Source organism: Rhipicephalus microplus, chromosome X, assembly GCF_043290135.1.
Source record: "Rhipicephalus microplus isolate Deutch F79 chromosome X, USDA_Rmic, whole genome shotgun sequence".
NCBI classification, from domain to species: domain Eukaryota; kingdom Metazoa; phylum Arthropoda; class Arachnida; order Ixodida; family Ixodidae; genus Rhipicephalus; species Rhipicephalus microplus.
In genome coordinates, this window is record NC_134710.1 from 333277780 (window position 1) to 333303176 (window position 25397).

Consider the following 25397-nt stretch of genomic DNA (forward strand, 5'->3'; position numbering starts at 1 on the left):
CGCATTTGGTAACCATCATCGTACTTTAACCCTTTCGGGCCGGGCGTCTTCCAAAAAAGACATCAAGCTATTTTGCTGCGTAATGTGACACAATGAAGTCACATATTGAGAAATGAGTCTGAACTCTCCCCGATAAACCTGCGCAAGCATAGGTAGTAATGTTCTTGTAAGAGCAGAAAACAAAATGGCGGATTGTGTTATTGACGACACTCGCCACAACCAAATAATGAATGACAGCTTTCTTGGTAATTATTAGATCAGTAGCTATTGCATTTGTTCGTGTTGTTTCTAATATGTCTAACTGGCTGTTTACAAAGTCCGTCTTCCCTACCACTAACTTATCACCCGCAGCAGTGGACAATCTTCATGTCCAAAATATAGGACACCAGGGCTCAGTGGTTGTCAGACATCTGAATGCATTCAGGCTAGTACAGAAGTGTAGCTCTTGTATAAGTTCCCGATTTCTTATTCTAGTCGAGAAACCTGCCCACACTATTTAGATAACATGTAAGGTCTGTCTAATAGCGAGATAGTGCGTAAATAATTTAATTCGTTTGATGACATATAGTATTGGTGCGTGATGGAGTTAGAAGACGACGACGTTTAAGTTTAGTTCAATCAGCTTGCCCTTGCAAACATAGGCGAAATTAATTTTGGCACTGCAAAGCAGGACTCGGAATTTTTTTTATAATGTTGGATCTTTCAAAGCGTTCAATAGGTAGACGGTGGCCATGCAAGTGCAATGTGCTCTGTATCACGAGCGCAAAAACTTGCTATTGGACAGTTTAGGCGCTGTAACTAATACGTGGTTTCTGTATGTAGACAAGTAGATGTATTTAAATTTACCATATTTGAATTTACCACCACTAAGCCCTGGTGTCCTAAATATGGAGCCGTTTCTCTTGAATACTGATGGGGTGCTCAGAAACTAATATTTTTTGTGTTTTTCAGGTTGTAGTAACTCCAAATCAACGAGAAACAGAACTATCGGATGGTTGAAAAAATCAGGGCTGTAATATGTGAAGTTGCGCCGTCAGCCACGAGAATCCGGGTTCGATGACCGGTCACGACGTTCGAATATCTAAGGGGGCGCGAACGCCCGTATACTTACTTTAAGGGCGAAACTCTTAAAGCTTGAAGTAAAACGTCGGGTACATGCGAAAACCCCAGCACGCAGTTCTCTATCAATCACGCCCACCGACGGAGAGAGTTCCGCGCAGCCGCCGCGTCGAGTACGAGCACCGAAAGGCCCGCGTTTCCACCGGGGGTAGCACAGCCAGCTTTGAATGTTAGTTCTGGCGCTGGAGTTCTCACATGGCCTAGAAGGTGCTGTGGTTCGAATGTGTTTTGTCTACGCCAAGGCTAGACGTAGCGTCAGCCAAGAATGCCACGTTAAGCCCCTGTGATCAACCAGCTACGCTGTGTTTTATGCTTTGCGTGGCTAGTATAAACTTCTCCCTTCTATATTTTCGGACATGGTAACGATTGGCATTTCGATGACATCGATATGAATCAAATCGTATCTATTACTACAGACATTGAAGTAGCTCAAGTCGACGGGAAAGGGTAACGACTCTGGATGATCTAAGGAGGGAGAAAAATAAACTTTGTTGCTAGGAAAATACTTTCTACTGCAGTGTAGATGGAACGAGAAGGATGATGTTGATGGGGAAATGAAGACTTTTCAGTTCGCTGTAGCACTGCGGGCCAAGTAAAAATCACCAGGGGTGTCATTCTCCGGCGTTGATAATCTCTTTTTATTCTTTAATGATATGGTAGAATATGCCCGCACATTTCACACTGTCGTGTAAGTGCAGAAGCTTGAACGCGGCAAGGTATCCATTTTTTTCTACAAATCTCATCGTTTTTCCAGGCAATTCTTTCGAGTAATGTGAACCTGAATAAGTCGTTCATATATCGCATGATGAAACCATGGATGGGAAATGGTGTTCTGACAAGGTGAGTAAATACGTCAATAGTAAATAATTCTTGAGCATTGAGCATTGAACTGTTTCAATACATGGTGTTGTCTACGAGCTTCCGCTTGCTTTTTTATTGCAGTGACAGGGAAACTTGGAGAACACGTAGAAAAATACTGACGCCTGCTTTTCACTTCAAAATATTGGACAACTACATGCACATTATGAATCGACGAACGAAAGAAGCCGTTGACAAGCTGATGCAACTGGGGGAAAAGCCCTTTGACATACTCCCTATTCTGCGGCTTGCAGCTTTTGGCATGCTCTTCGGTGAGTAAAAATTGGTCACCATGACTATTATGACCCAACCCCCTTCCCCCCTCCACCAAGTAGGAAACCATATATGCGTCTATGCACTGCTATGTTTGTCTGGGTCTACGATTTCTTTAGCTGCACACGGATTTGGTTTTAGGATGTTGTAACCCACTTTTACAACATGTGTGCTTATAAAAATAGCCAGCGTCTCAACGTAACGTGAGTACAGAAAGCTGCGTAAACCATAAGGTTGTCCCCCTAAGTAAAGTAAAAGCCAGAAGACAACTTCCAATGTGAAAGTCAAGTTTGAGGTCTTGAACACCGCAAATAAATTTATGATAACCCGATATTTACTTACTTTCTTGTAATGGCGCGAGGAACGAGTGTCACTACCACTTTTTTTTTTTCAGTATTTGTGACAGACTACTTCCTGCCACAAGGGTGTTCAGAAAATATATTGTAAAAAAAAACTCGCATTAAATCAATGATTTATGCTCAAGTTAAGAATTGTATTGCATATTTACGTTATAGCTATACTTGAGCATAAGTATACTTATGCTCCCTTAAGAGAACAATCATTGTCAGAATAATTTATTAAAACTGATTGAGTAAGCTTGTATACTCCGTTTTTTTTTGTGAGCAGTAGGGATTGTTTCGGAACCTGGCGGAGCAGATTTAAGCCGCCTACTTCTTTCAACTTTATTGAGAAACGCGCGCTCAGTGCGACGAAACACAAGGTCAACTTGAGGAAGGAAAGAAGTGTAAATTTTTATGGGCTCCTTTTCTTTGTTACACGCAAAACTGAGAAATAACAGAAAGTCATGACCACAAAAGCGTTGTGATAGTTATTAGTATTAAATGTAATGTAAATGTAAAGAAATAATCGCGAACGAAAAGATAACTTACCACCAGCTAGGACCGAACTTGCGACCTTCAAGTAACACGTCCAACGCTCTACCAACTGAGCTACGGCAGCTGTCATATGCCTTGTTCCGCTTTGTAAGGTGCTTATGTGAAATTATACGCAAGAGGTGTAAGTCAGCGCCGCCAGTAGACATTACGGCGAGTGTGAAACACTTTTTTTTTTCTTTTTGCCTGTTGACGTTACGTAGCACGGGATCTGATTATCAGCTGACCAATAGTCTTTTGTACAATACCTGAAAGCATCAAATCTGCCAGAACGAGACTTTCGCTAAGAATCAAAGAAACAAAACTTTAGGTCTCGTGTTCTAGACACAATAATATTGAGAACTACAGGCAATAATTGGCTAACTCTTTCATTCAACTAACAATAAGTTAACAGAAAGAATGCAACAGGACACACTTATGCGGGTGTGCGAGAGTAAGCACCTGACCCCTAATTATGAATTAGGGTCAACTCAATTATTTTTGTCATTTTCTTGTTTTCTACCATTTTCTCTTTTTTATGTTCGTTCTACTTAATTTTTTCTCTTTTATCTATAATTCTATGACGGCGCACCTCCACTCTTGCAAGTGGAAGTACCAAGGTATCAGGTATAATTGATAGAATGAGAGTATAGTCGGCGCAAAGAAGTTACAAAGCGCGGCACCAAGGCTGTAGGCGCATTCCACATTGCGGGAGATTTGATCACCCCAGATCAGCTAGCTGCATGTGGCTGCTCACTGCATAATGTGCCATGACCGAGCACATTTGAGCAGATTAGTTCAGTGTAATGTACGAAACAGTAATCGTAGCTTTCTACTAATCATCGAAGGCAATTTGCGTTCGTCCAGATACGTGTATATGTGTGGGATGAAATAGGAATCTGATGATGGATAAGAAAACATGCTTCCGAAATCCAAATTTATGAACGGCTCGGAAGATGGGCCTTTCACTGTGACAAAGGTAGGCCCAAATGCCCGGCCCAAACGTTCGTGAACTTTAGTTTCATACGCTTGTCATATATTCACAGACACACACACACACACACACACACACACACACACACATATATATATATATGGGGGGGAGAGAGTGGGAGAGATATTGCAAGATATTTCAGATTTGTTACGTTATGGATTGACCACTCTCAGACCACAGGTGCTCTCTTACATGAGACTGGAACAACTCGTGACAAGGGATAAAATTTGAATGAACACGCGCCGAAGCAGCATCTTGTCAGGAAAATCGCACATGGTCGAAAATATACGATTAGGTCTCTAAATCTTCGCGTGCAATGTGTGGTGCTCATCTCTTTTATTGTTGAACTATAAACAGGCTCAAAAAACACTGTCGCTTGTCTGCTAGAATGAGCAGCACTTGCCTTTTAGGTTGATGTTGAATAAAAAAAGAAAAAGGCGTATATTGCAATTTTCTTGGCCAAAGTGGGGAAAAAGAGATCAGCACCGAAATGCCCGGCAAAATTAATGCGGTACGTCGGTTCAAGTGAGATGACTTGCCATTTTTCCGTCTAGACTCTGCTTCGGCACGGTTTCAATTAGGTTTCATCCCGCCATCGTCCTGGGAAGTTTCACTCTGACGTAACAAAGCAGCCGTCGTTTTCAGCGTATCAATTTTATAATTCTGTTAGGGAAATTTCAGATTAAGTGCAACCAAATAATGTGTATCCATCACTTCGATTTAACATGTACGTGCGGCATATGTGAGATATGCGCAAGCACAAGCTTTACACTCACCTAGAGAATCTGATTCGTGGCTGATAGCTGGAGACTGAATTTTCGATACATGTCTATTTTGTTCTTTGCGTTCCGATTGTGCCACGTTGATATATAGGCATGAATTACATTGTTAAGGAGGGCTTTTACAGTGTTTTATAGTGCCTCAAAACGCCTATTTTTGACATTTGTGCCTGAATTCCTTTAAAGTCCTGAAGGGTTCACTTGTCAGCTAGTTGGGATAACGTAGCTTCATCTGTTTTGTACGTGCATCTGTTGTCGTAGTCTTTCCCGCTTGTTGCCTAAGATAGGAAAATTAAGGTGGAAGGAGGATAGGGAAATAAAAGGAGAGTAGCGTCCATGATTGAGGACGTGGTGGCTGGCTTGTACAGTTGAAGCCCCTCTTTGAAGACCTGTGCGTCTGTTTGTCTGAAGCACAAGGGAGAGGGGGTTCAGAGAACAGTAGGTGCTTCTTAGCAGCGGCAGGAAGATGGAGAACGAACGCGAAACCGTCGAGTGCCGTCAGGGGTCAGTAGTGTTGCTAAAAAACATATATCAACGTAGCTTTTGTTTCGTTTGTAATTAACTGCTTAAAAGGCGATTCTCGGAGTCACATGAGAAAGCTTAGACACTGAAAGTTCTTGCTTCCACAATGAAGAGCTTTCTACCGCAATAACTTTTCAACTTGTCCTTTATCAGTAGCGAAAGCATGCTGCGAGGAGGTGAGACTTTGTAAGCTAAGTTCTTTCCCTACCCCCTTCGGTATCGAAAAAAGAATGAGCCGGAAAATCACATGACGCAGACGCATCAACCCGTTATGCTCACACAAGGTTACATTCGTATGACATGCCCAAGCCAGGTCGTGCACGCAAGCGGTGTTATGTGGTTGCGGCGTTTTTGATAGTGCACTGCCTGTTTCTGTGGGATAGGCCCCTTCATGCACGCACGTTTGGGGAGACTGGCATGAATCATGTATGCTCACCATGATACAAAGTGTCGCTATACTGGAACTGCTCTAAGGGAAAGTGAATCTAAAACACGCCAAGCGTTGTCAGGGCTGGCGCTGGCAAAATGGGAGAACGGTGAGAACACAAACTCGAATGAAATGGTGCAAGCTTAGTCTCGCGTCTTGCTCGATTCGAAATAAATATACAAATAAAAAAGGCGCGCAGATTACATTTGTATGTTTGTTATTTCTATCAACTTCCATACTTCTATTCAAGCAACAGATTTCACAAGTTACACAAGTAGCCTCAAATAATTCACGCACTGTCACGTACTGCTGTGACGTGCCCAAGACCATTACTTGTTCTACGTCGCCGCCACCATATATTTGCGGTGACCTACAACGAGGAATGGCCCGGCATTCACCCTGACTTTTAACCTCTTTCCGCGGCGTGTAGCGTTGCAAGTGTTTGTATTTATAGACGAGATCGTGAGCGCTTACTGCATGGATCTCTCTTGCCTGCTCTAAATGCTCAAACCCGGCGAAGGGTCCATCAAGGTGCTTACTCACACAAAAGAAATTTACCCCGTGCGACTATACTCAGTTATTTCGACGCTAAAAGACCCTGCTGGTCTTTTCTGGCTCCCGTGCATGCTGCTTTTCTCACTCATGGCGAAAAGAAGAGACTTGGTGGCCTGTTTATTCAATGGTCGACATTTCGCTCACCACGCTGGACAAGAAAAAATGAGACTGCATACTGCGACCCATGCATAAATAAGGACACTTGGATGGCCATGTTAAATCCTTGGCGCCTTTGTGCAATTATGAACCATTACAATTTTTTTGCTTTTCTTTCGTAGCCACTAAGTCACGCACGTCTTTTTTGAGCAGTTGAATATATGTAAAAGTTTATTGTGCTTATGTTCACAATTTGGGGGGCTTGAAAGTCTGTTTTGCCTACATATTTTTGGCGTCTACAGCCCAATTCTTAGTGCCTATAAATCCAGCCTCTAATGATTGCACTGGTGTAACCAGGAGGAGAAGGGGGTGAGGGGGGGGGGGGAGAATTGAAACACTACCTTATCGCCGTTCTTTTTTTTGCAATTTTATACGTTTATACACGTGTGCATACAAACCGCGCGCACCAACAGTATGTTCGAGACCCCTCCACTGAAAAAACAAGTTCTGGCTACATCTCTCAATGACACAACGACTCTCGCTCATTACGGACGTCTTCGCAGAATATAGCAGTTGCGCTGATTTATGTTAATGCTTTCGCCGGCCAAATCATTTATATTCTACCCTTTTGCTTTAATTACGAGCACCCGCTTGTCGGAAATCTCAAAGTGGAAATGACCTCTACGCAGAAAGGGCTTCCTATTCGCTCATTTCCGTCGATCTCCGGTCTCCACTTATTAAAAGGTAATTATAATGATTTATTCAGTTACTACCGTAACTGATGTCTCTACGAAGAGGCCCGCAAATATTCAGTTTCTCTTTATTTTCCCCACTTCAATATAATTATCAGTTGCTTTCTCTACGCTTCTTATATTGCCAGTGCAATATGTTTCATCTCTGATATCTGGACGTCAACGAAGCCTCGTTTTTTTTTTTTTTGCATCTGTCGCTTTATGTTTCACAGAAACTGCAATGGGTGTCAACATCAACGAAGAGGAAGTCACAAACAAAAAGCTACTTCACACAACTGATGAGTAAGGGCTCACTCGCTGCTTAAAGCAATCTATTTGCCAATAATAATGCTTTCTATTTTCTAGCCTGGCTGCCAGCATCATATCTCGAGTTCTCAAGGTTTTTAACTGGTCCGATACTCTGTATTATATGACTCAAGAAGGAAAGAGTTTCTTGAAGAAGGCGCGCTACATTCGAGAGTACAACGAGAAGGTACGTTCACCGACTTTTCTGGCATGGCTGTTTACGCAGCACATAAATGTGAATATCATTCGCATAGGTGAGCATGCGTATGGGTTGTTACCGCAGTGGCATCCCAAGAAAAGAGATGTAAAAAGCAAGCTTTACTTCTACTCATTCTTTTAGATTATTCAACAGCGGAAAGCACAATATATTTCAGGAGAGGCCGGCTGTGGTTCAAGAAAAAGTTTCCTGGATATTCTACTACATATGCACATTGACGAGAAAACGCTAACTGAGCAGGAAGTCGCCGAGGAAGTTGCCACATTTTTCATTGGAGTAAGCCATACCCTTTCATCTGAAGCACTTAAGTTCTTGTTCAATTGCGTTTCGCATGAAAAAAAATGAAACTGAAGCCAGAAAGGTGTTGTGACCAAGTCGAGTCAACCAGTGTACAATGTCTTGTGTTCTTGGTATGCTCTTCCAGGGATTCGACACAACAGCCATGGCTACATCGTATACCCTGTATTTGTTGGGTCATAATAGCGGTATACAAGACAAAGTTCACGCTGAAATTGATACAATTTTTGCGAATGACAAGCAAAGGAGTGTTACTGCTGAGGACATAAAAAAACTGAAATACCTAGAATGCGTTATAAAGGTAAGTATGGTGTGCCAGAGCGTTAAGTGCAAGCTTTTTAATATAGCGACGCTATTGCATTCGATTGTTGTTAATTTGACATCAGACAGTGCGCCGTATGCAAAAAAGTCTAGTTTTTTTTATTCATGTATCATCACGAATACAAACAATAACAAACACGTAGTAGGGCTGCAGTAGTACATTGAGAGCCCGACGTGTCCGACGTACGATCACGTTAGCACTAATGCCCATGTATTCGTCTGATAGCAGCCCATTCGTGTGGCAGCAGCAACTCTACAGCCACAAGCGGAACAACCAACCTTCTAGAACACATGTTTTTAGCCACTAAGCAATAGTCGTCAAAGCAAACAAAAGCAAAACATCATGATACAACTGATGTTCTAAAATTAGCGGCAATGCCAACAGACCGTGATATTACGCAGCTCACACTGTAAATTGTGTGATCTCAAAGCATGTTGCTACGAGCCTTCACTTTCACACACTCTTTAGAACTTATAGTTTGTTGGAGCCAGACGCACAATTTCATTCCATTACAGCTCATGCGTATGCGACAAAATTCGAAATATACAATATGACTGTGCGAGTGCTAGCACTTTTTTGTGTGTTCTAGTAATATTTTATTCATACGATCCCTGATTTTTCATACCATTTATTTTCTGGTAGCCAACCTTGACAAACGCTATCAGGCTATCCGGCTACAAATTGATCACGTCTTCAAGGAAGTCACTTTGGGGATGCCGAGAGTGTCCTCAGCCACTTTACGCGTTCCCAGTACTTCTTTTTACGATGACATCGGCTTACCGAGAGCGCTTCCTACAAAAATCTCGTCTCCCAGGGACTTTTGACGCCTCGTTGGCGCTTAGAGTCTGGACCGATCACAACTTCGACTGATACTGCCAGAGATGAGAACAAAGACGAAACTGTCGTTAGCAGTTTGAAAGCACCTGTCTCTACTCACGCTGTACAAAACATACAAGGACCATTTTCAACTTTACATTGAGGCTCTACTGATACTGAAAGTCTGTAAAAATTTTATTTACCCTGAAAAAAATCAGAACTATCTTCTTTCACGATCTCACTCCGCAACGTCAACTGCCGCACCATTCGCGGCGTTTCACAGCGCATTTCAAAGAATTCAAAAGCCACCACTAAAATTGGGCGTATTTACAGACAGGGCTGGGCAAACATACACGTATTTTAAAATTGTATCGCTATACTATATTTGGGCAGGAAGTATTAGAGGCACAGATACAAGATAATTGCGAACTAATAGTATCCGATATGATATTTCTCCCCGGTATGTTATGATGGTTTGATACATTTCTAAATTTGTTAGTATAGGTTATATAGTGAAGCATCAAAGGCGTATTTAACAAAATATCTGCTTAACATGACATATCTTGATGCACCGCGCCATCAGTGGTTCTCTTGGGTCACTTTTGTAACTGATGGGTGCTGCTGCTATACTTGCCTACACGCAAGTGAGTTGCCAATTACAAACGAGAATGTCCATAAGAAGCCCCCGTACGATTGTGAGATGCCACTGTGCAGTTTTACGTTGTTCGTAAGCGTATTACCATTCGAGTAATACCGAATCACGCGTCAGCTTTGCATCAGCGAGAACGTTGGCAACAATATCTTATTACACATACTGTGCACGTGGACGAAATAAACAGCTATTACTTTTTATCTTCTAATTATCTGCTGGCGTAAAGCGTCAGTTTGCAACATGCTCACTGATTTGTAATCTTTAATCTTATAATATTTTTCTCAGAGAGAACTTGCACCGTGCAGAAGCGTCTCAAATTTATTTTTCCTGCAAAAAAACGTCACAGGATATCGCTGCTGTTTGCACTATTGCCACTTATATGTAGCTCATACTGCCTGATGATTTCTAAGAGCAAAAAAAACGTTACAGTGACCTAAAAAAAACGAATATATCTGAGTGATATAGCAAGGTGATTCTACTGCAAACAATAACAGTGAATTTCTAGACAGGGTGTTTCACGTAATTAGAATCAAATATTTAAAATTTTGGTAAACTTTAACTGAATGACACCAACGAGAATTGGTTTGATTACCATCTTATTTTGCTCGTTATGGCGCATAATTTTTACTGTGCGCTTAGTTGGTTTACTAATGCTCATTACGCAAGTTTTTAGTTTTCAATTTAGGATCAAGTGAATTTTTTCAAGTCATAGCTGGCATTCTAAAACGACTGATCCTGAAACTTCAAAAACTCCCTCACTAGAGGACTCCGGTAAAAATATAAAGTAATCGTGTAATCAGGTCCCTTAGTGGCAGCAGTATCACTTCGATAAGCGGAGTTCAGTCACAAACATTGTTTTGCATGGTGGGGCTGATAGAGAGATATCTTGTATCTGAAAGGGACACCAAAGAGGGAGAAAAACGCCTTTTCGCATATTACTAATCTACAGTCGCACAGTCTCGAAAATTCCACTTTTACCTCTAGACGATGCTTTATAAGCGAGAAAGCGCACGAAGAAAAATGCGGGGGGAGACGCCACCTTGAAATTCCAGCATCAAACAGCGGGGCGTCATAAATTTTAACGATGTCTCCTGGTCCTGCGTAGCTTTTTCTCTGTAAAAAACGAAGCACATTGTCATATGTAGGTGTCATAGAACTAAAATAACGTCATATGTATTTGTCATATGTAAGTGCTATAAACATAACATACAGCCCCTGTCGCGCAGATAGGATTTTGAAACTAGTGACATCACTCATGGAAGTTTCGGTGCGAAATTTAAAAAAACAAAACTTCAGCCTTGGTTTTCTCTGCTGATAAAGTACTTATGATAATGAAACATGTGCCTTTAGACTTCTAATAGTGCAGTCGATCCGTCTAAATTAAGTCACTGCTTCACATCGTGTCCCTTCAAGATAAGCGATAAAATAATAAATGCATCGCAAATACCAATACAGGTACTTGTCTTGCTAGACGGAGCGAAGATGTAGATACAAAATACGCACACTGTATTTAGGAAGTATCTACGTTACATGTATCTTCAAACCTCGTTTTTCGAGAAGTTAGTCTTGCAATACCGGAACGTCCGACTTTTCACGCCAGAAAGTGACAAAGTCGCTCGTAAAGTTTTTTTTTACAAGTGCAAGCCGTCTGGTTACACAATGGCACTCACCGTGTGTGCGTGCTAGCGCGCATGTGTGTGTGTGTGTGTGTGTGTGTGTGTGTGTGTGTGTGTGTGTGTGTGTGTGTGTGTGTGTGTGTGTGTGTGTGTGTGTGTTTGTGTGTGCGTGTGCGTGTGTGTGCGTGTGCGTGTGTGTGCGTGTGCGTGTGTGTGTGTGTTTGTGCGTGTGTGTCTGTGTGTGTGTGTCATGCCAGCCGGCCTTCTACACATTTCTACACATCTCTCACATTCGCGAATTTCTTCTGTGATCAGTCGAGAAAACTTCTTGTGTGGAAAAAGCACCTGTCCAAACACTTTAACGACTTACGCGCGCTTGTTACCGCATAAGAACTTTTTATTAAAGGCATAAATATGTATAACTTCTTCATGAACTCAGATATTTCGTTTCGTCATACGTGAATTAGCGTTTGGCTTGTAGGTTTAAGTTGAGTGTTTAAGTGTGCGCTTAAGTTGATAAATACACCAAGTGTTAGCCAATACTCGGCAGCGCTGTCAACCTCGTATCCGATTCTCAATAGGAAAAGGGAAAAGACATGGTAGTTAGTTAAATTTGGCTGCATCATTGCTATCACATGCTAGCGAGAATGATTATACTATGCAGGGCTATTGATGTTTTGTTTTTCAAAACATATTAAGTGTAGAATAAAGCAGCGACGGCACGGCGGTTTATAACTGCAATTTACTGAAATGTTTAAATAAATTGATAAATGCCGCTGAAAGTGAATGAAAGGATAACTTGCCGGAAGTTATCCGACCCGCATGTTTCGCCCTATTAGTGCGGTGAACTGGCAATTGATCTAGCCTTGCCATTAGAACGACAGGCCAAATGCAGCAGCCACAGACACCTTTATAGACATAGCACATTTGTGTGTTTCGGGTCTTTCCTACTATTTGCACAGTGTCCCAGCAATTAATTCAGCTTTGCTTTTATAGATTTCAAGATTCTACTAACACTAGTGAAAGTTGTGATGCTGCTCGTATTTTTTACATTGATGCAGCATTTCATATTGTCCCATAGTCTGCAAAGAGCATATTCAGAGGCGGAACCATTCTTCCAAATGCATAGTGCTTTACGCAAACGGCAAACTGTGAATGCAAATCGCAGAACTTTGAACACTTTTGGTGGAGTTGCACGCGAGCCATTTTAAAAACAAAACTGGTTTTATGATTGTGAAACAAGGACGTGAAAATGCTAGTGTGAAACTGTCTAGGTTGCTCTTGACACAGTCCGCTAATCACCCGATCAAGTATCGACCATTTTTATTGATTTCATTCTTAAATTCAATGCTGACATGACGGCGCAGGGAAAGAGCAATGGGAATTATTTTAGGCCACTCACGTGTGACGGCCTTGAGGCGGCAGCAATCAGCACGTATTTGGCATATATTTTTCTTTCTTTCTTTTCTCTCACAACCTGCTTTTCGAAAGCTGAGAAACCAGAGAGAAAGACATGTGTGCGTGTGGTGCGGCACTTCTCGACGGAAGGAACAGTTTATCTCGCCGCGTACGGACAGAGCTCTCGGCCGCCGCAAACGGTGAGGCCACACGCGAATGTGACGCGTCAGGCGGCCTTACGCGCCACTGAAGTGTGACTAGCATACCGTACCTGGAGCGCATGCAAATTGCACGTACTTCCGGAAAGACAAATGAGAAAAATAAAACAAAGGAACGCACATATCTGGAAACATTGTAGGCACACGTCTTCGAAAAACACACTGGCGACCAAAGAGACGTGTCGAAGGTATACCGAAAGAAAAACCTCACTGGGAGAAACGACACAGTTAGGGACTTTGGTGAACGTCTTAAATTCAACTCCAGCAAAGGCCTAAAGCTTTAGGATGCGACGGACGTGCATTTGAATGCAGCAGAGTCGACTACTTGCACCTGAGCCTTGCCTACAGAGTGCAAATTTCGACAGCACGCAATTAAGGATCATGCGGCTGCTATGGTTAAACAGTCTGACAAAGTAAACAGGAAAACAACTTCTTAAGATCTCTGCGTGCAATTTGCTCCTAAAGCTAAGTAAAAAGTTAGTTATTGGTATAGGCGTCTTAAAGACATGCGTTAAGCAACTTAACAAGTTTAGTTTACGGTTCGAGCTTGCCTAAGACATGTTGAAGTGTGCAATACGTGGCCACATTAAAGTGATTTCAAACTGTAACTTGTAATGTACCAACTGTTCTACACCGCCTTGTTTTCTTCCATACACTTTTTAGTTTAGGTGAAAACATGTAGAATGGGAACAGAATAAAGTAGTGTAATTGGGTTTAAGCTTGACTTACCTTTCTTAAATAACAATCATTTCTTTTTCCTACAATTTCTTGTTTCAGGAGTCACTTCGTCTGTACCCACCAGTTCCTCTTGTCGCTCGAAACATAGATGAGGACATGCACATCGGTGAGTAAGGTCATGTAGCATGCCCATGCCAATTAGCATATTTCGCGTGTACTTCCGCGTGTACTTCCGCTTATGCTGATCCTGATTCAATGAGTTCACGAAGGCAGAAAAAAAACGCTGTGCGGCATGTGCAATACTGGGTATAATTTACACTATTCTATACAAAATGCAATGCTACGTGCGAAGAATATAATAAGGCATTTGCCTTCTATGGCCCATCAGTTGAAAGATTCGACGCTTGGCGGCGTCGTCAATACAAATGGTACAAAGGTTTCATGACGTTAGAGACAGATACAATGATGCTTAAGCATTAAGAGCACATATTAAAATGAAAATATGTTGAATCTGAACAGAAAGTAAATCAACGTACTACACTTGTGTAAATCCAGATTGTATCAATGTATATTAAACAGCCTATCAAACTCAAAATAGTTTAACGTGAATCAATAATATAAATGAAATGGCACTAAGTGAGAAATACGAATAAATCAATCAACCGCACAAATCATTACTTGCAATTTGATAGCAAGCAGCCCGCATCTCACAAAATAGCCGTGGTTCTACACTTTTAAGACGTGTGCAGAAAATCTGCACAAGAAAAGAAGACTACGCAGCCGACGTACGCTTGGTGCGGCGTGAATTCTCGGCCTGTGGCAATCCGAAATTCCTTCTTTAACGCTGTCACACTACAAATTGCACGTCCACGATTGCCCCGTGCTGCATCTGGTGAAAAGCTTGCGGGAACACCGTATATTCCCACCACAAGCGAAGCCCTCGGCCGTATTCTGCGTTCCTATTCATGTGGCACATGTTCCGGACCAAAAACTACGACAATCGCTCGTAAATGTGAAGGAGAGATTAGCCAAAGTGAAGTTCCCCGGTGTGTTGTACGCTGTCCCGTGCACGGATTGTGATGATGTGTATATCGGTGAAAGTGGTGACTTTGAAAGGCGCCTCAAACAGCACATTTAGAACGTGAAGAAAGCAAATGTTAAACCCAGTGCCTTGACTGAGCATGCATCAGGTGGTCACACAATCAATTGTGGGAGAGAACGTGTTCTCGCTAAAGAAAAAGGACTGTCACGGCGTCTTTATCTCCAGTCGCTCATGATACAAACCACTGCGCTAACTTTAAACAGGAACGATGGTAATCTGCCGTCAGTATATGCGCGCTGCCTGCGGGATATATTGAAACATACATAAGGTGAACTGCTATGCATATGTTTTCATTTCGCTCTGAACAAAGCTACCGCATGGGAGCGAAAACGTCATTTTTATGGTTTTTTTTTTTCACTTTTACTTTGGCCGGCGAAGTGCCTCCAGGTTTTTTACCTTCAGCCATGTATCATCCCAAGCAGACGCCCTTCCGTTAAACTTGAAGCTTCATAAATCAAGGGACATCACCGTAAATCAAGAAGAAATGAAGAGGTTCCAGTATTAATCAACGTCCATCAAAGAGAGGCAAGAGTGAATCGACGACATTAAAGCGAATAAACTGTAAACACAGTAATTCAAACAAATTAAGAGCGCCTCGTAGAGCATAGACTTTGGCCTGTGATCTCCTTAGCATTGTGAAAAAAAGTTACTCTCACCCGATCACATTGGCCACTTGTGCAGGCAAAAATATGGAGAGGATGATCTTAGGACGCCTGGAGTGGTACTTGGAGTGCAACAACATCTACCCAGATGCCAAGGCAGGATTTCGGCGCGGTCGATCATCGATTGGCAACGTAGTCGACCTTGTCACTTACGTCCAGCACGAGAAAGGCCATAAGCGTCTCTGCGCATCTTAGTTCCTAGACGTTAAAGGCGCGTATGACAACGTTAGGCATGAAGCAGTTCTCACCGCTCTCGAAAATGTAGGAGTAGGTGATCGGATGTATTGCTGAATACGTACTTATTTGTCAATGCGATCCTTCTTTGTGAGCACTGAAGACGGTCAAACCTCTCCACATTACAGCCACAGTGGCGTCCCCCACGGTGGCGTGCTCAGCCCTGTGCTATTCAATCTTACGCTGATTGCTCTAACTGAGCATCTGCCAAGCACAGTCGGGCTATCAGTGTACGCAAATGATATCTGCGTTTGGGCATCGGCTGTAACACGCCTGCAGTTGCGAGGAAGAATTCAAAAAGCTGCCAGTAAAACACTACGTTACCTCTGAAATCGAGGCTTGGAAATTTCTTAAGAGAAATGGGTCCTCGTAGCTTTTGTACGAAAGCCTATGGATAAGTACACCATAAGCATCAATGGAAAACCGTACCGTACGTTCGATCGCACAAGTTTTTGGGCGTCATAACTGACAGGAATCTATCATGGAGCGATGACGTTTCGTACATCAAAAGCGGTTAATAGACATCTGAAATATACTGAAGTTGTTTGCAGGGAAGACTTGGGGAATGTCTCCCTGTGCAACGCTACAGCTGTACAGGGTACTTTTTCTCGGTTTTCTGCGGTACAGCTTACCGGCATTAACCAATGCAAGCAAAACAAGCCTACGAATGTTACAGAGTGTTCAGTCCCAGGCACTTCTGATTTGCCTTGACTTGCCTCGTAGTGCGTCGACAATTGCTACCATGGCAATCGCTGGTGACCACCTCATCACGACACATATTGACGTTGAGGCACTCAGGACACATATAAGGGCCCCGCCGCGGTGGTCTAGTGGCTAAGGTACTCGGCTGCTGACCCGCATGGCGCGGGTTCGTATCCCGGCTGCGGCGGCTGCATTTCCGATGGAGGCGGAAATGTTGTAGGCCCGTGTGCTCAGATTTGGGTGCACGTTAAAGAACCCCAGGTGGTCTAAATTTCCGGAGCCCTCCACTACGGCGTCTCTCATAATCATATGGTGGTTTTGGGACGTTAAACCCCACATATCAATCAGGACACATATAAGGCATATTGCTCGGACACACTGCCACCAACTAGCCTCTTTATCAGCAGACAGACCACATTTGTCCTTTCTCCAAACGGTAACCGGATATCGCGATTCTTTGCCAACATCTCCACACCCGCCGCCAGGCCTTCGACTCCTCCTTGGTGACTGACTCAGGCTATTATCCGGCTAACTATACCTGGCATCTAGAAAAAAGCAGATATGTCGTCACCTGCTCTTAGGCAGCTTGCTCTCCTCTTGCTATACGAGACATCAAGGCTGTATACACGTATACACCGATGGCTCTGTGTTACAGAAAGTTCAACGGCATCATTTGTTATACCAATAAAAGACACGACAAGAAAATTCAAGACCTCCCACCTTACGACGTCAACGGGAGCAGAGCTCACAGTTCTTCGTGCCGCATTGCGATTCATCAGCGATCAACAGCCACAAAAATGGGCAATTTTCAGTGACTCAATGGCGGCTCTGCAATCCCTTCTATCACCTTTACGCCACGGCCCGTACGAACAGCTGGTATTCGAGATTGCAGAAAATACTCACCATGTCATTAAGAAAAGACACCAAATAGCCTTTCACTGGCTTCTAAGTATTTGTGGAATAATTGGCAATGAACGGGCTGATCAAGCTGCACGTTCTGCCCATACTGAAAGCGATCAAATATATATTCCGCTCTCCAGAACTGACGCTGCACGGGAACTCCACATGCTTGCTCGCAAGTGCGCCACGTCGCAATAGAACGAGTCACATTTCACCCATGCACGATTATGTACCTTAGACCCAACTCTCCTTCTTCAATTTACTGCGAAATAACGCCGACGAGACGATACTATGCTGTGCAGATTATGGTTCGGCATCGCATTTACCAATGCGTACGCATTCCGCATGGGAATGGCATACACTGCTGCATGCGACCATTGCGGTAGTGACGAAACAACTTGGCACATTCTGTGTGAATTCCCACAATACTGCTCGCAGAGACAGTCACTCTGCAATGCACTAGACGAACTGGACAACCAGACTCATTCGGAAGAAAGAATCCTGCGCTACAGACAGGACTTTATTTCGCAGAAGAAGGCTGTGAAGACGCTCCTGCGCTTTTTGCGTTCAACCGGCCTGTCCATACTGTGATCGGAATTCCGTGAATGTGTGCACATGTGAATTTTTTTCTAATTTATTGTATATCTCTCTATCTATATCCTCTTTCTGACCTTTTTCCCCCACCCCTGTACAAGATACCAAACCAGCTCTTCTAGCATAACCTCCCTGTCTCTTCGTTTTATTTAATTCTCTCTCTCTACTCTGCAATATTTTCACAGTGAGGGCTCGAAACTCACTGAAGCCGTAATTCTTTCGATGTTATTTCACAACAAGAATCTTCACAGCACTCGGTGCTAGTCAAAACAGTTCCTTTTCGTATTTGTAGCACTCGCTTGCCTAATGTGCATTTGGCCCCACTGCAGTGGTCTAGTGTCTAAGGTACTCGGCTGCTGACCCACAGGTCGCGGGATCGAATCTCGGCTGCAGCAGCTGCATTTTCAATGAAGGCGAAAATGTTGTAGGCCCGTGTGCTCAGATTTGGGAGCAGGTTAAGGAACCCAGGTGGTACAAATTTCCGGAGCCATCCACTACGAAGTCTCTAATAATCATATGGTGGTTTTGGGACGTTAAACCTTATATGTCAGTTAATCATCATGTAATGCATTTGGCAAACTCATGGCGACATACGAAGCCAGCAGATAATCAATCCAAAGAAAGAAGAAGTGATAATGTCTAGAATTCTTAATCGAATGGAGGAAATTATCAGAAAGAAGGCAAAAATTACAGTGGACGAAATAAGATGCGTCAGTTGTTGACAACTAACCTATAAACTCTGCATTATGCGGGCGATAACATAACAACCTATGGTGGCAGTTGTACCACCCATCTAGTTTCTTTGTTATTTCGGTATCTCTAACACTGGGAGCTTCAACTACTGCTACTCATCCCCAAGCGGGCGAAAGTCGAACATTCTAATAGCGATATGGCGCCATGTAGCACTTCTCTGTCTCTCTCTCTTGAAAGAGAAGCTCGCCTATAAAGGCCTTGGCCCAAGATTCCCCCAAATTAGTTCATGCATCTTCGCCAAGATATATATATATATATATATATATATATATATATAAGGTAAGATGTGTTGTTCTATGTTTTACACAATAATAATGCAGATAATAATGCCAAGAAAATTATAGAAGATATTTGCTCGAATTGTAATGTAAATATGAAGAAGGAAAACTGTGTAAAAAGATAACTTGCTGTGGGCAGAAACCAAACATATATATATATATATATATATATATATATATATATATATATATATATATATATATATATATATATATATATATATATATATATATATATATATATATATATATACGAGTAACTTCTTTATTATTCTATTTACAACGCACAGAACTTGACGAGCAAGATGGCGCGAGTCCAGCATCAAACGAAAACTCACTTCGTCCTCCTCTTTCATGCGCCGTCTTTAGCGCCTGTCATGTATCATAACCCCCGGCGGTAGAATCCCCGTCCCGGTACTAAATCTATGCAGATGACGTCGAAGGGGGGTAATAGGGCTTTAGCCGAGCCACGTGAACGGTGTCGCTCGGAGCTGACGATGACTTTGTTGGACCGGTTGGAACAATCTCATACGTGACGTCTGTCACTTTGCGAACAATACGAAATGGTCTAGTGTAGGGCTACAACAGTTTTTCGGAGAGTCCCACACGCCGAGTAAGTGACCAGAGGAGCACGAGAGAACCCGGGGAAAAGTGCACGTCCCTATGGTGAGAATTGTAAAGCTGTTGTTGCTGCGCCTGTGAAGCCTGTAGACGGTTACGGGCGACTTGGCGCGCGTGGTCGGCGCGGGCAATGGCTTCCCCGGCATATTCAGTGGCCGCAGGTAGCAAAGTGTCTAAGGGTAGAGTTGGGTCCCGGCCATATAGGAGATAGAAGGGCGAATGTTCGGCAGTGTTATGACGGGATGAATTGTAGGTGAACGTCACATACGGCAAATGAATGTCCCAATCCTGGTGGTCTGGCGCAACGTATTTGGCAAGAAAATCGGTTAGGGTCCTGTTAAGGCGCTCCGCGAGGCCATTTAACTGGGCATGGTACGAAGTAGTAAGTTTGGGCTTGGTATGGTAAGACCTCAGGATTTCATGAACGACAGCTGATAAGAACGTGCGGCGATGGTCAGTTAGAAGTTGGCGGGGAACACCGTGCACTGATATGTCGGACAGCAGAAAGTCCGCAACGTCGGTAGCGCAACTGGTCGGGAGTGCTCGTGTGATTGCGTACCACGTCGCGTAGTCTGTGGCAACAGCAATCCAATTATTTCCGGCTGTAGATAGTGGAAAAGGGCCCAATAGGTCGAGACCAACTTGAAAGAAAGGTTCAGTGGGAACGTCGATCGGCTGAAGGTAGCCGGCCGGGAGGGCAGACGGCGTTTGACGACGCTGACAGGGCTCACAAGCGGTGACATAGCGTCGAACAGAGCGGGCAGGCCTAGGCCGAAAAAAACAACGTCACACCCGGTCGTATGTGCGAGAAACGCCCAAATGACCCGTCATGGGAGCGTCATGAAGTTGATGGAGGACAGTGGAACACAGGTGCGCTGGAATGACAGGAAGTAAGTCTGATCCGAAGGAATCAAGGTCATGGCGATATAGGATCCCGTATTTCACCAAAATTTTCATAGGGACGGGTCGCGAGGCTTTGACTCCAGTTTGTTCATGATGGCTCTTAAAGAAGTATCCCGACATTGCTCTTCGCCAATGTTCAACAGCTGCGACATGAAAAAAAGGTCCACAATAGCGTCAGCATCAGTTGCTTCGTCAAAGGGTTAGCGGGATAAACAATCCGTATCCTGATGTAATCGCCCTGTTTTATACTATAAGGAGAACGTGTGCTCTTGAAGGCATAGGGCCCAATGAGCGAGACGTCCTGTGGGGTCCTTCAGGGAGGCTAGCCAGCAGAGCGCGTGTTGATCCGTGACAACACGGAATGAGCGCCCGTACAGGTATGGACGAAACTTGGCGACTGCCCATACAAGGGCGAGGCACTCGCGCTCCGTGATGGAATACTTGCGCTCAGCTGGAGATAGCAGTCGACTTGCGTAGGCTATAACACGGTCATGTCCCCGTTGTTGCTGCAATAGCACAGCTCCTATGCTGTGTCTACTGGCGTCCGTGTGAACCTCGGTTGGGGCTAATGAATCAAAGTGAGCCAAGATTGGTGGCGCTGTAAGCAGTGTCATAAGTTGGGAAAACGATGACGCTTGGTCGTGGCCCCAGATAAACGAGGCGTCTTTCTTCAAGAGGTCTCTGAGGGGGCGTGCAATGGTCGCAAAGTCTTTAACAAAGCGCTGAAATATGAGCACAACCCCACAAAACTGCGGACATTTTTTGTGGTCCTCGGAACGGGAAAGTTCGTGACTGCGCGAATTTTCTCGGTGTATGAACGCACGCCTTGGGCATCGACAAGGTGACTGAGCACGGAAATTTGACGACGAGCGAAGTGGCACTTGGAGGCGTTAGGCTGGAGTCCGGCTCGACGAAAAACGTCCAGAATAGCTGACAAACAATTGAGATGTGAGTATAATGCGGGCGAAAAGACAATAACATCGTCAAGGTAACACAGGCAGGTGGACCATTTCAACCCTTGGAGCAATGAGTCCATCATTCTTTCAAATGTGGCTGGCGGATTGCAGAGATGAAGGGGCATCACCTTGAACTGATAAAGGCCATCAGGAGTGATGAATGCGGTCTTTTCGCGGTCCATCTCGTCGACGGCTATCTGCCAGTAGCCTGACCGAAGGTCAATAGTTGAAAAATAAGTAGCACCGTACAGGCAGTCGATGGCGTCGTCGATGCGAGATAAAAGATAAACGTCTTCTTTTGTAATTTTTTTTGAGATGACGATAATCGACACAAAAGTGCCATGTTCCATCCTTCTTTTTAACAAGGACGACTGGAGAAGTCCAGGGGCTGCATGAAGGCTAGACAATGTTTTTCGCTAGCATTTGGCCGACTTCATGTTGTAAGATTGCACGCTCCGACGCAGAGACACGGTAGGGGCGTCGGTGAATGGGAGTTGCATAGCCAGTATTTATGCGATGGGCGACAATGGTCGTTTGGCTTAAAGAGTTGCTGGCAAAGTCGAAAATGCTACAATAGCCCTCAAGAACGTGGCAAAGCGCTGCATCTTGCTCAGACGTGAGGTCCAATGACACCATTTGCTCAATGTCGGCGCCCCAAGAGCGTGATGGAGTGGAACCACTGACTGAGCTGCAGCAATCGTCAACTCTGAAGGGCTCGGCATGGTCATCTTGGAGAGCGGTAATTTTGGCCAGGAAGATACCCTGTGGTAGAACTTGGGTAGTGAGTGAGAAGTTGACCAGTGGAAGGAAGGTGCGGTTTCTCGTAATCGTCAGAATCATATGCGGCGCAGTAATCCCATTCGTAAGCAACACTGCAGGAATCGGGGCCACCATATAATCACCATCAGGTACTGGCGGCGTGGAGGATAAGTCAACATGTGTGACCGAGTTGGGCGGGAGGTGCGTGAAATCAATGCAGCAGAGGCTGGTTTGCGGTGGGCTGGTCGGGTCGTAAAAGAGAGGTAAATCGAGATGGAGAGAGCCAGCTGAACAGTCCATGAGGGCAGAGTGTGTGGCTAGAAAATCCATACCAAGAATGAGCTCATGAGGGCAATGCTCGATAACGGCGAAAAGAGCGACAGTGCTTCTCTCCCCAATAGACACTCTCGCAGAGCACATGCCAAGAATTGTGGCAGTTCCTCCATCAGCGACTAGTACAGCTCAGTTGAAGGCGGGCGTGACAACTTCTTTAAGTCGGCGGCGAAGGTTAGCACTCAGCTTGAATATCGCAGTGAGGATGTATGTGCTTCTGCCGTACCCACGGTCGCTGCTACTTGTTCTTTCTGCAGTGTATGACTGTTTTGTAGACCTGCTACCTCAATGTGGGGACGTTGAGTCGAACCCTGGCCCAACAGAAGCTATGTTTCAGAAGATTCTAGATAAAATTTGTGTACTCAAAGAAAGTTCCGGTACCGCCTCTCAACACTTGATTGAAACTTGGGATAAGCTCTCAGCCATTGAGAGAAAGCTAGGTGAACTATCTGGCACCGTAACAAGTTACACCACTAAAGTAGACAAACTACGACAACAAGTGGACAGCCTCGTTTATAAAATTGAAGACTTCGAAAACCGTGGTCGGAGGGGTAACTTGATAGTGTACGGTATCAAATAGATGAAGGATGAAAAGGTGGATTTACTAGAGCAGATAGTATCGAACGACATTCTTTGTGAAATACTAAATGTTAAGAACGTCGGAATAGGATGTATTCACAGGATAGGTATAAAAAAGGAAAATAAATGTAGACCAGTAATTTTCAACCTAGTTAACGGCAGAGACAAGGCGAGGATACTAAAAAATTGTAAAAACTTGAAAGACACGGATTATGGCATATCAGAAGACTTTTCATCTCGCGTCCGGGCTGCCCGGAAAAAACTTTGGGATAGCACTGCTGAACTAAGAAAGAAGGGGATAAAAGTGACGCAGTCGCTCGACAAGATCAAAGTCGATGGTAAGCTTTTTGTGTGAGACGACACTCTAGGAGTGAAAGTCCCTTTCGACAAAAAGTGACAAAATTCCAGACTCAGTAGCGATACCGAGGTCCCACGAAATCTATCGCTGTGACTGGGATTGAAAGGATGGGGGTGTGGCACTAATAATAAAAAAAGCCTTGACTATACCCCTTTCCCCCAACACAAAAACATTGAAATGGCTTGCATTGTTCTTCACCATCCGCAACTCAACATCTTTATCGGTGTATTTTACAGACCACCAAATTCCAACATTACAGTACTTGAAGCAATTGCAGATTATATAGGCGTGTATGCCAAGCGCTACACGCATATGGTACTCTGCGGTGATTTTAATCTGCCCCGAATATACTGGGATTCGATGTGTGCTGTCCCTACCTGCGATCACTCTGAACTACTGCTTGATATTGTTTTTTCATGTAAATAAGGCTAAATTGAGCATGAACCTACTCGTGTTTCGACAAACTCCAGGTAACTACTTGACCTTGTCTTCCTTTCTGAATCCGTTCTACGCCTCGGTTTTCATGTCAATGTTCTGCCCAGGATTTCAGATCACGAAATGGTAAGTTTATAAGTAATATGTTGCCTTCGACTTCGTGGGCAATCATTAAGCCATTTTGACATTTTAACAGTGCTGACAATGAAAGTATTTTGGACTTTCTTGAACTAGATTTCGACACCTTTAAGAGCAAATACAATAACGGGTATCTCGATCTAAACGGATTGTGGTTGCACTTGAAGACGTCCATGCATACTTGTATTAACAAATATGTCCCACAGAAACATAGAAAGATTAACCGCCAAAGCCCTTGGATTACGCGTGACATAATTCACTTAAAACGTCGTGTTAAGCGTCTTTCCCGAGCGCCCAAAACGCCTAATGTTTTACCTTTCCTAAGGGCCAATCTACGAGAAAAAAAATCAAAGAATCAAAGTATCACTTTTTGAATGTTAAGATGCACGGCTTTCTTGTCACCAACCCTAAGAAGTTCTGGACTCACATCACCTAAAAGAAAGACCCAGTTGGCAAAATTAAAATAAACGACCGGGAAGTGTCAGATGCCTGCTCGTTAGCAAGGGCTTTGAATGCCTTTTTCTCGTCTGTATTTGTACGTGCAACCCAGTGCTGCACTAATTTCAATATTCCTGGCCCCTACATTCCCGATATAACTATTACCGAGCCGGGAATATTTCCGGCTTTGCTCAACCTTGACCCTAAAAAGCCCGCAGGTCCCGACAGAATACCAAACGCATTCTTTTACCGATATGCGGAGTGGTGCTCGAAGTACCTTTACATTATATTTACCGAAAGTCTACTAAACGGTGTGGTTGCAGACGATTGGAAAACTGCAAACGTTACTCCTGTGCATAAATCCGGCGATAAACTCTCTGCAAAGAACTACCGCCCCATATCCCTTTTGTGTACAGCCGGCAAAATTTTGGAGCACTTTATATTTAAACACCTAATAACGTATCTTGTGAGCAACATGCTTTTTACGAGAAATCAACATAGTTTTCGGCGTGGATTTTCCCTGGTTACACAACTAATACACACGACTAACAACATCTCAACAGTTTTAGATAACGGGGGAGGGGGCGAATTGACGCTATATTTTTGGATTTAAAAAAAGTTTTCGAACGAGCACTCCATAGCAACCTGATTTTATAAATTCGCAACTTGGTCGAAAATGAGAAAATAACTCAGTGGTTGGACTCCTACTTATCAAGCCGGTATCAGTACGTTCGAATAGGTGACTCTGCTTCTAACTTGTCATCAGTTGTTTCTGGAGTCCCACAGGGCTCCAACATTGGGGCTGTTATATATATATATATATATATATATATATATATATATATATATATATATATATATATATATATATATATATATATATATGGGTTTGCCCGAGCTCCAAGA

At 43.6% G+C, this 25397-nt stretch overlaps 1 protein-coding gene across 2 annotated transcripts in view; it reads left to right on the forward strand.

The window, feature by feature from the left end:
* Nucleotides 1-25397, forward strand: part of LOC119162050 (cytochrome P450 4V2-like) — a 43723-nt gene that overhangs the window by 13586 nt on the left and 4740 nt on the right. For both annotated transcript variants that reach the window (XM_075879669.1, XM_075879668.1), the window contains exons 3-9: nucleotides 1874-1959; nucleotides 2062-2249; nucleotides 7460-7529; nucleotides 7593-7719; nucleotides 7873-8025; nucleotides 8174-8347; nucleotides 13846-13912. In XM_075879669.1, coding sequence (XP_075735784.1) covers nucleotides 1874-1959; nucleotides 2062-2249; nucleotides 7460-7529; nucleotides 7593-7719; nucleotides 7873-8025; nucleotides 8174-8347; nucleotides 13846-13912 — 865 coding nt within the window. The remainder of the gene's footprint in view (nucleotides 1-1873; nucleotides 1960-2061; nucleotides 2250-7459; nucleotides 7530-7592; nucleotides 7720-7872; nucleotides 8026-8173; nucleotides 8348-13845; nucleotides 13913-25397) is intronic.